Below are 11,947 nucleotides of genomic sequence, written 5' to 3'. Positions count from 1 at the left end.
TAAAATGTTTGAAAGAATTCTCAAAACTTATATCTCAACTATACCTTGAATCTGAATTATGAATTAAAGATTATTACCATGTTAGGACATATTTTAGGTGTTTAGAAGTAGCTTATATTAGTCAGAACCGAAAAGGAGTGAAGGTGCACTTTAAATGAACTCAAACGGAACTACCGGAGGCAACTGAACTGGGAAGACGACCCTGGGTCTATGGCTGGTGCGGATTCCCAACCCTTGACGGACAGAGATGGGTTTGGGGCGCTTTGGCAGGCACACCATGCCAGGACCCAACCCAGAATTTCTGCCGAGCACTTTTGCTCGTCTTCTCACCTTAAATCGCCTAAATTCGAACGGTTTCTTTCCCAATCACTTGGATTCAATTACTTAAATTAATTATACTCTAATATAATGGAAGAAAAATAAAATTACTCAATTTTATCTCAAGAAATCATCAAAATCCAACATAACAAGATTTGAAATGAACTTCAAGATCACCTTTCAAGAACTCATCAAGAAGTCTAATCTTTAAACTTTAAGCATGAAATTTCGCTGAAAAAAAATACATGATTGGCGTGTGGATGAACTAACCCAATACTATGGAAGCTTACAGACCTCTTAGGTATTATACCCATGGCGAAAATCTGCTACTAAACTTAAGAACGTGGACGAACGCCTTCATCCTTACCTCTTTTCTCCTCTTTTCTTTTCTTGCCTCTTCTTGAACTCTCAACTAAAACACTAGGTGTCTATTAGGATTATAAAACTGAATCTAAAAGGATTATACCCCTAAAATATGAATAAAAATGAGCTAAATCTGATTGGGTAAGGAAAGGACCAAAATACCCCTCACTATTTTCGGCTAACTTTCCTTAACTGGACAGCCTAATTTCAAAAGGTCATACCTCACTCATCTGAAATAGAAATTTATCAAACACGGAGGATTTGGAAAAATAATTCAAAGATCTTTCCAATGGTGTCTTTTTTTCACACGTAACTCATTCTCTACTGGGATTTATGGTTGTTTGAAATTGATCCAAAACTCATACCTAGCTTAGCTCTCAAAATTTCAGATTTTTGTTATCCCCAATTTAATTTTTTTTGGAACTCTTGGTGCTATTTCTAGAGAACTAACCTTAAGACTTAAGAAATTTTTGATTCCTTGGTGAAATATCACCCACTACGATTAACGACTCAAGTCTTAGTCCGAAAAAAATTTATGAGGTGTTACAATATCTCCCCCTTGGGATCATTCGTCCTCGAATGACGACTGGACTTGGTACGTAATGTGTTACTTTTACTAAGGACTTAATATAATGGTATTATCTTACTAAATTCAATCTTAACTGAAATCCTTAAGTTCAGAATATATACCTCTCTATAGGGAATCACATCTCAAACTATTACTCTGTACCACCACATGCAAGCTTAGAAATCTTACAACTACATGAACTCCTACGAATCAAATCCTTATGAAATTCTCAACACTTGACTTGATTTCTCATCATATCATATCCCCCTTGGGTCTAAAGCTAATACTTGAAAGCTATGAACCTATTCCACATCGGTAACTGGTGTACATTCTCTTAATGATATTTTTACACTTGTGACTTAGCCACCACTGTCCTTATCTAAAGGTTAGGTTCTCTACTACTCACATTCATTACAACAACCATCTCAGTTCCTCACCTATTATATGTCAAATCTACCATACCAAACTTCAAGACTAACACCATCACCCTTTTGTTTCCATTCTTTTGGATCATGACACTCATCTCAAATTCAATCTTAATGATTATTACTAAACCCGAATGTCAATACGACTGCTTACCTACTGTATCATACCTCATTACTACTATGGCAATTTTGGAAACACTTGCCCACTCGGACTTCATGACAATTAGTCAATCCTTACGTCTCATCTGCATACTCTAATTACCATCACATTCCACTTCACAACTTAGGTAGATCTTACTAACTTGCTTCGCATTATCTCTCAAATAACTCCATCATTCTCTAAATAAGAGGTTCTCCTTTCAAAATTCATAAGCCTAGATTAGATCTATCACTTTATGAATACTTTTTCTCTTCTATTCAACACTTATACTTGATCATTACTGATATAATGACACTTCAAAACAAACTCCTTTCTACTTAAGGTATACTCTAGCTCATATTGACTTGTAAATCTTACGCTACCCCATATCCTAAACTCTTTACAACTCTTCACCTTTTAGTTTACCACAAGGGAAAATGTTCATTAATAACTTTTTAGGTTCATGACTGTAGAATCATAACTTGTCAAAACACTATCTTCCTTATTAGAATTACTAAATCTCTGCATATTTTACTCTAACTCAGGGCTCCTTTACTTGTACTGCTCATGATCTAATAACTCATGCTACTCTTTTGGGTGGAAAATCGTACCCAAGCTCCAGGCATACATTCACATAAAGATCTCAGCTGAAACAAGATTTAAAGAAAAGAGTACAACTCGCTTTTAGCTCAAACGACGATTCATATGAATATGGGTGCATTACTCTGAAACCGAATACTTTACTTACTTTTGGACTTCTCTCAAGCCCTTCTAGCACTACAAGAAAATAGGCCTTTAACGAGGGGAAATACAGTCGTTAAATGTCTAAATCCGATCGTTATAAGTCAATAGCGACCAGAAAATATCTGATCGTCACCGGTCATTAGAAGCTCCGTCGTTAAAAGTTAACGACCGGATTCTAATCTGGTCGTTAAAGATTCTTTAGCGATGACATATATTGCAGTCGTTATACATCATGTTTTGCAACAAGATTTTCCCTTATCTAATTTGTCATCCGGTCGTAAAAAGAGATTATAGACGAAATTTCCTTCGTTAATTGTATGTTATTTTAATAGTCACATTTTTTTTTACTAATGCTCATTCTACTATATGTGAAACTTTTCGTTGAAGAATTGTAACAATAAAATTTCCTTGTGCTAAAGTAAAATTTCAACAAATATAAAAACCAAAATAACACATCCAAAAATAAATTAAAGAAATAATATTTATATAAAATTTCTTTGTTGATACAATGAGCTATGCCAATCCACATGGGTTAACATTATTTTTATGACTTCCTAAAAGAGAGAAAATGATCTATAGATGTACATAAGATCCTTGTACAACTTGCTCAGCACTTTCCTCACGTACAGGTTCTTCAAATTTTATATTCTTTATCTGTAAAGGAAAAGATTACATTAGATTAGTAGAATATGATTTTGATGCAACTAGTTCAAATGAATTGAATAGAGAAGAAAAGTTTATAAATAATACCACCATGTGCCAACAACATAACAACAACAAGCCACCAATAAACTTAGATCGGAGGGCCACTTTAAGCACTACCAAAGAACAAAAATGAAACCCACTAAGTACTAACATATGATACATTTTGCTTCACTTAGCAGAAGTCAGTAAAAAGGTGGAAAATTTATTTGAGATATCAGCTTGATGGGAAAATAATAAAGCAAATACAAAATCTATAGTTTCTCACATTATTCACAATTGAGCGGGTTCTAGGGGTTACATGAAGCATAGCTAATCCCAGGAGTTTATCCACAGTGATCATAGAACTGAAATATGGAAAAATAATAAGCAATAAGTAATTACAAAAGAAAATTTAGTAATAACCTCATGATTAAGCAGCTTCCACGGGAGGTAAAAATCTATAATGATAACAGTCTGACCAACATATGCAACATATAAATTATCAATATCTTCCCCTGATGGAACACTGGTATACTGCATAAGGGTAGCTGGTGGGTCTGTTAGAAGGTGTGATACTACTGATTTAAAAAGAACCTAATGAAACACGAAGAGTCAGTCAACTTAAGGAACTTCAAAAAACAATTGAAAAAATTTATGAATTTCACGAATACAGTTGGACAGCTACAAGAACCTAACTGTTGCTCAAACGACTTTTTATTGAGTATGATACATTTTTTTACCTTATTACAAAACATGTTTTCCGTTAGTTGTATGCAAAGGAACATGTATTCAACAAAATCATAAACATTCACTTTGTTGAGCAAATAGTGCTAATGCATAAGTACCTTATATTTCCAAAATATCAAATGCACTTGCACTCAAAATTGCTTCTACACATGGCATTTATAAGGATTGACTCTATCGCACCAACAAGGTTAAAAACCAAAACAATTTTAAAGTTACTGTTCTACGTGAAAAGACCTAACCATTTCTTAAATGTACAGCAATAGACTACATGATAGATTTATTGGTTTGCAGAGCCCCAGTCACTGCATTGTCCACAGAATGAAAACATGATTGTACAAAACTGCACGAGAAAATTGAGAATCCTAAATAACCTAGGAACAATTCACTAGATGGAACAAAGCCTTATTGCTAGTATTATTCAGTTAGTAAGAAACTATGATAACGCAGCTCTGAAAAGTCGAAACAAACTAGAAGCTCAAAAGAGAAAAGTTGTGTTCCATTAAAAATATGTGCCCGTAAGAATCTTAAAAATTGTGACAGAAGAAAATTGATTTAATAAGATTTAAAGGAACTTTAAAATGATGGGAGCTTACTTGCAAGTCCATAGTAGCAGACTTCAAATGCCCGTTCTCACTCATCAACTTCACAAATTCATGAGCTTTCGCCTGAGGAAAAAATACTAACATGTCATCTCACTAAATGATTATATTAATGAACAAGAGCTGAAATTTGGGTCTAACATACCAAGTGAACTCTCTTTTCAAGAAGTTAAAAACACAAAGGGAGAAATTATTTCTAATCACTCAAAAACCTGAAATATATCTATTAACTTTACAATAATCCTCCTTCATAATAGGAAATTGCTTATACAACTAACATATGAAGCTACACCTTTTTATCTTCTGATCTTTAGGCAAATGTGGACATCTTGTGCCTAAACAACAATAACAAAATACCCAGTGATGTCCCACAACTGAGGTCTAGAGAGGGTAGAGTGCATGTAGACTTTACCACTACCTCATATAGTTCAGACAGACTGTTTCAGAAGTTTGAGTGCAGTAAATTCATCAATTAACAAAGAAGGAAAAAACATCATATTGACAATAAGTAGATAATTCCTACTATATTAAACCTGAACCTCCAGCTAGCTTCCTATTGAATGATTGTTTTAGAACCTGGCCACTCCACTAAGGCATGACCATAACTAGGGACAACGAAAAGATGAGGGGTTTCAATTCATACGCACAACCGGTTCATGAATAGCCAGTAAGCTATCACACATTACAATATCACTATATTAGGATAGTTTTGATCCATGTTTAGTAGGGGGATATCATGTCTATCTTTGACATTGTATGGTAAAGGTTTCAGTATTTCCATTGTTTAACATGTCATAAACATATACTAAATCAAGTTCATTAACTGAATCAGATACCCTCTTTAGACCTTCATCTATGTTTTGGTCACAAAGAAAGATTCTGATAGAATGCTTTTTAAGACTTCCACCTTCACTGGGAATTACAGAATCTGACAAAGAAGGTCTCTGACTATTTTCTTGATCATTTGATTCATTCTATGGTTCATCCGGAGAACTTTCCTTTGTGAATTCTTTCTTATGTTCCCTATTTGGAAATCCCTCAATGACTTCTTTTTTGTGCTCACTGTCAACATCGGTATTTTCTTTTGAATTAACAAGCAGCAGGGATACATAAGTAATATTTTATATTACAAATCGGACCCATAATTAAAAACCAAATCTGTATTGAAAATTCAACTATTTTTGGGTCTAATTGACAAATTTACACAAGTTATTTCATAATTTAATCATCCAATTAAAAATTACCCTCTAACTATCACCATAAATCATGAAAACACAACTGAGATTTTTCCAATTGATTAATAAAGATACAAACTTTACACTGAAAAGAATATGCGAAGAATTGAAAAAAGTAGCTACCTGATATAAAAACTATGAAGTGGAGTGACTGACCTTGTTATGGATTCAATCAGTGATGCATGTATTCAAAACTCATGAAGACATTATATAGAATAGTTGTTATCACCCCAGGGTTATTAGGGACTCAGGTACATTGTCTTTAGTGATAGGCGAAATTCACTTTTACTTGAGACATCACAGGCTGAGTAGAACCACCAGATCGAGCAGGACATCCTAATAATTCAAAATAATATTGGCAATTAACTGTTTCTTTTGAAAAGTAAAAAATAATAATGACAAAAAATATGGAAACAAAATACTAAAAAAGCTATAAAACCATAACCTCCACTCACCTATCCAACATAATTGAGAAACATAACCTTAGAACTTTCAGTTTCAAAATAAAAAATAAAGCTAGATACCATAACACTCTGCAAAACATTTCACAAACTAGAAGAAGCCTAGAATTTCTATTGACTCTCAAATCAGTAGTAGTAAAATTTGTATACCTTATACATTGACTTGTAGAAGAAACTTACTCTGCTTTGCACTTGCAGTAAATTCTTTAAGTTGTTACACCATTCTTCATCTAAGAATGGAATGTAAATTATGCTTTAACCCTATTCCATTAAAATTTATCTACTGGGAAAAAAGAAAATTATGCCACACTCACCTAAACGAAATTTGAAAACATGTACAATTACAAAATTTTTGCATATAATAGCAGTGCCCTATTTGAAATGGAAAATTATAGACATAAAAAGATCAAAAGACTTGGAGAAGGGAGAACCTTACCTATGGTGTGGGCATTGGTCAAATTCATAATGTAATTTGATTACATATAGTGCTTTTGATTATAACCTTTGGCGAAATCGAGCCGTAAACTCCCGCGTTTTCTCCTCTCCTCGTTTTCCTTTTAGATTTGCTTGGAGCAAAAAGCGCTTAAGATTAAACCCTAGGAGAAATCAAGCCCTAAAATGCCTCATTTTCCTCCTCATCTTTATTTAATTTTGCTGGAGCAAAAGGATAATTGCATTGGAGATTGGGTATCCAAAAGTATATTCTGTATAGGAGGAGAAGAATGAGGGAGTTTACACGATAGAGCTTAGAGAGTTATGATTAAATTATTTATATATATATATATATATATATATATATATATATATATATATATAGAATGAGGGAGTTTACACGATAGAGCTTAGAGAGTTATGATTAAATTATTTATATATATATAGTATAAATAATTGAGTATCTTTAACATTAGCCCAAATAGATCATGTCTGGGACTTTTTTTTAATCTAGTTTTAACAACTGGATGACATGTCTTCTAGCAACTGATTATTATCCTTTCGTAATTGTTGATTTAAAAATTAACTTTTACGACTAAATTATTTCTTGAACGTTAGAAGTACATTTATAACGACCAGATTTGAATCCCGTCGTTATGAAATGGTCATTAAAAGTCAAATTTCTTGTAGTGTGGAGTCCCATGAATTCCTCAAAACTCTTTCTAGGAAAAACTCATCCATAAGGATGTTTAAACTTTACTCTTCAACCACCTCTAGTATGATAGGGAGTCAAATGATGAGAACACACGAGTTCGAATAGATCTCTATGGCTTAGCTCTTTCGCACAAATTAATAGTATAAAAAAAGAAAAATTTCTTAAATGCATATAGTACCTCATTCATAGAAGCGGGGCCCTCACGACCATGAATAAGATCCTATTGACACGGCTTTATAAACACCCTAGGACACTTAAACCTTTGCTCTGATACCAAGTTTGTCACGACCTGAGCCTACACCTAGACGTGACCGACACTCGAAGACCATTGCTAATCCCAAGCGAACCCTCATCCTGGCTGACTACAAGCGGAAGACTCCCTTAAGCATACAAAGCTTGAAAAGTTAAATAAAATTCAAAACTAAACTTTAGAAACTCTAACTCAAATCAACAACTCTGAATAAAATAATATATTCAACTAGCCATAAAATAGGCAGCTTTAGTCTTTAAAACATTTAATAAGATAAATGAATAATACAGACTTCTTTAATAAACTGACTAGCTATGAAACCTCTAACCGATAAGGATGGAAGTCGGGACAAGACCTACGACCTTCTATCTGAGATGAAAAGTAAATGAAATCCTCCGGAAACAAGGAGGATCACCATGACTAACTCAAACTCTGGAATATATCAACGACTCTCTTGTTGATGATCCTGAATTCTTTTGTCTGCATCATCAAAAGATGCAGGCCAAATGACTCAATAATTGGAATGTACGTGCATCTCAGGGGAATTCTAATGCATAACATAAATATGATACTTGAATAAAAAATGGAAACATACTTACCTCATTTCAAACTTGAAACTCAAGGAGCACTCAATAATAAGATACTCAAGGCAGAGATCAAGTACTGAATTCAAAGATATGATACTCGGCTATGGATACTCAACTCAACTTAACTTAATTTTTGATACTTAACTAGAACTCATTTTGATATAAATCAGTTTAAAATAAGTGCAATATAAAGAAAAGTTGTTTAAAAACATGATGTTAACTCAAGATAATAATATCATGAAAACATATCATGCTCCCTCTCAAGGTCTACTTGTGCAATCCATGAATGAAGTCCCATACCCCCATTCTTACTAAGAAAACCCCTTGAGGAATCATGTAACTAATATTGTGGGAGTTTCTCTAATCCACAATCATCACTATGAGCCTAAGTAAGGGTACAACGTATTACCTCACGTTGCAAGAGGACCATCCTACACCTCGCCATCAGTATAGGACCTTACTCAACTTAGTGGATCCACTAGCTCTCCTTACGTGATCATCTAAAAAGTATGACCCGTCAATTCTCATGGTGGCTACATGATTTACATGGAGATTTGAGTTAATATGAATTCTCATCCCCACATCGGTGCTCAATACTACTCTCAAAATGTACTTTAGCTCATTCTTTAATTGAAACTTTCTTTTCTTTGTTGAACCCTTTAGCTTTATGAAGCTCCTCTTGGAATCAATGTTCCCTTTTTGTTCAAAACTCTTTTGGAACTTCTAGTTCCCTTTTTTATTCAAATGTGAAACATTTGTAAACCTTTAGAAAATACTTAGTCCCCTTATAAATTTTGAGAAATGAACTCAACTCTTGCTCTTTATTTAACTTTAAACTTGACTTTTAGGGAATACTTAATTCCCTTATAGCTTTTGAGAATTTAACACAACTCGTCACTCTTTCTTGACTTGAACTTTAAGTCTTTAAAACCATGTGAAAACTTTTGTGAAAAACTTTAGAAAACTTTATAAACTTTAATTTAACTTGATCTTAACTTATAGACTTGACTCTTAACTTTTCTTGAATTCAAGTATGGATTCAGGGTTCATGATCTCGTGTGGATCATTTCATGATTTTCAACTTGGGGGGTTCATGCGGAATTATGAGCAAGAACTACAAAAATCGAGAACTAAAAGGTACTTCTTAACTCAATATAGGAATAAGGAACTCAATACTTAAGGCTTATAACTTTGAGATACTACTCCTCTCAATGATACTCGATTTATAGAATTCATGCGGAAGTTATGGGCATGAACAACTCGACTCGAAGGTCTTAGTAACTAGATGTGTAAGACCCCGAAAATTACTTAGGTGAACTAGAGCCAAACGTGTTGGTCTTGAAGGTATAAGGTCCTAAATAGGTATAATATATGGTGTAGAGGAACTAGCTAAAGTATTAGGTGCATTGGAAATCAAACATCAAGGGAAGACTAAGTCGCCTATGTGCCTCATATAAGGTTTTATATGATATTGTGTGATTCATGAGGTTTTAAGGTCTATAAATGAATTATTATAGCATGTATAGGCAGTGTGTCGAGTTTCGTGGAGTTTGGAGGTCAAACATCCAAGAACGTCCGTGATGTTCGAAAGATGTGCCTTGAAATGACCTTGTGTGTCTGACGTGTTTTGTCGAGTTTTACATTTTCATTTTGGATGAAATTTATGTGAGAGGTTTCAAACTCATGTACGATCGTATTTGGGTTGGAAACGTTTGGGAAATTATCCCCAAGGACCATCCAAGGGTCCTTGAGGAAGGACACAAACTAAATGTCAAGACTGTCCCAGGCAACCCCAAACGACGGAGGCATCGACTGCTCATGGTCCAATAGATGCCCCATCGATGGGCGGCGCTAGTGGAGACTTAGTATTTGGATAAAGGATGACCTTTAAAAGTCTCTTACCCAACCAACGAATGGACATGATGGTCCATTTGTGGACAAACGTTCCGTTGACTTTCCACCGTCGATGGTCATGTCCATGCGTGCAGTTTCACTGCCAAAATAGGGGTGAATTTTTAAATTCACCCTACTTCTAAAAATAGACTTTGGAAGTTCCTAAGGGGTATATTGGGTATTTTAAATGTGTATATAAGTGTTAAACACATTGAAGACTTCATTCTTTAAAATCAAATTCCCAAAATCCCTTAAGAAATCCCAAAATCTCCATTGAAGTTCAAAGTCAAGGAACATCTTGGAGGTGACATTTTGATTGGAAATTCTTAATCAAAATGAAGAATTATCATCATTGAGGTATTAATATTGATCCTTGAAACTCTCTTCATCAAGGAGCCCCAATTCTCAAGATGTTATCAATGTTTCCAAAGTTGAATTGCCCAATTTCATGATTCTTCCATGGGTTCTTGCATAAATGATTTATACACATTGAATAATGATTTAATTGATATTTTATTGATTATTTTAATCTTAATTGACTATGAACCCATGAATTTGATGAACCCTAGATTTTGACTAAGTTTTGGATTACTTGATATTGATCTAATGTTGATGAATTTTTATGTAGTTGTATGTGGGCTATACATTGATGTAATAGTTGTAGTAAGTTGATATCTAGGTTGTATAAGATTGATGAATTTACATTGATATTACCTAGTTCATTCATTATTGTAGTTTTTATGTTGAACTGTTGGTTATGTCCTTGGGTAAGGGTCTTGTGTTATCAAATTGCGTAAATTGACTTTGGATTGAAGTGTTGAGAATGATGTGGGGGTATGCTGACTTATTCCTTTTATTTGATGTTGTTTATACTTCAATTCAATTGTATTGTGATTGGTATGTTCCACTTATGGTGGCGGTGTTATGTGTTTTATTTGCAATTGACGTGGCCTTGTCGGCATTACTTTATGCAATATGATGATCTTGGACTTGTTGACAACTACTTGAAGTAATATGAATATTTGTGTAGTTTGAATATGTGAATCATGACAATATATATCTAAATGTGGAGCCGTATATGTATTCTTCTATTCATGTTGTCTTAAGTGACCATGTTAGACTATGCCTTTGACATTATGTGTGTAGTGTTGGAGTTGAGTCTTGGTTATTCCTACTTGGCCATATGAGTTTGTGTTGATTATATTGATGATGCTATGATAGTATATAAGATGAATTAAATATGTTAGAGTTGTTTGTAGGTGCTTCTAGAATTACTTGCATTGTGAGTTAAAAGTGAAGTATGTGGTGTCTTGTCTTGGTTGACTTGTGTCCCTTGCTTGATATATATGGTTCTTATTATGTGATGTCTTTATTTATGGTGTTAGAACTCTTAGTCTTGAATGTATTAATGAAATTTGACCTTAATGAACTTAAGATAGTCTTTTATGTGAAAACTTTGACTTAGTGGAAAGGTTAAGATTGTTGAAGTCGTAAGCCGTAATGGTGTCCTTCAAAGTAAATGAATGATAAACTTAAGGTTAACTGGCTGAAAAAATATCATATTAATCCTTAGGAAATTCATGATGAGCTTCTTGTCGCAATTGTGAGGTAGACCTAGTGGACCTTCCTTGGTAGGGTAAATGTGACTGGTTTATGAACTTGTTATGTAACCCTTTTATGTGAACCTAATCTGTGAACTATTCTATGAGAAAGAAGGCTAGAATCGAGTGAGTATAGTAAGGGAAGTAGTTCTAGTTAAGTATTAGACTAGAATACGAAGAAACCCT

At 33.9% G+C, this 11,947-nt stretch overlaps 1 protein-coding gene across 13 annotated transcripts; it reads right to left on the bottom strand.

Annotated features, from left to right (window-relative positions):
- Window positions 1-3,020: 3,020 nt before the first annotated feature.
- On the bottom strand, window positions 3,021-7,058 carry LOC101266350 (uncharacterized protein At3g06530-like). 13 transcript variants are annotated; one of them, XR_182954.5, is made up of 6 exons: window positions 6,720-7,058; window positions 5,979-6,158; window positions 4,582-4,653; window positions 3,528-3,606; window positions 3,308-3,375; window positions 3,021-3,211 (listed from the first exon to the last, which is right to left on the bottom strand). XR_182954.5 is itself a non-coding variant. In XM_010325749.4 (5 exons), the coding sequence occupies exons 3-5, from the start codon at window positions 4,624-4,626 to the stop codon at window positions 3,131-3,133; spliced, it is 297 nt and encodes a 98-aa protein (XP_010324051.1). In that variant the 5' UTR covers window positions 4,627-4,653; window positions 5,979-6,158; window positions 6,720-7,041; the 3' UTR covers window positions 3,021-3,130. The 13 variants fall into 13 exon arrangements, 3 of the variants coding, with proteins under 3 accessions (XP_010324051.1, XP_019070550.1, XP_025887750.1); XR_742509.4 differs by having other exon boundaries at window positions 5,946-6,158; window positions 6,720-7,050; XR_003247458.2 differs by having other exon boundaries at window positions 3,311-3,375; window positions 6,720-7,035.
- Between the last annotated feature and the right edge of the window lie 4,889 nt (window positions 7,059-11,947).

The sequence above is a fragment of the Solanum lycopersicum genome, chromosome 7 (genome assembly GCF_036512215.1).
Source record: "Solanum lycopersicum chromosome 7, SLM_r2.1".
In the NCBI taxonomy this organism is placed as follows: domain Eukaryota; kingdom Viridiplantae; phylum Streptophyta; class Magnoliopsida; order Solanales; family Solanaceae; genus Solanum; species Solanum lycopersicum.
The sequence above is the reverse complement of the archived record's forward strand: the minus strand, read 5'-3'. Positions and strand labels throughout refer to the sequence as shown.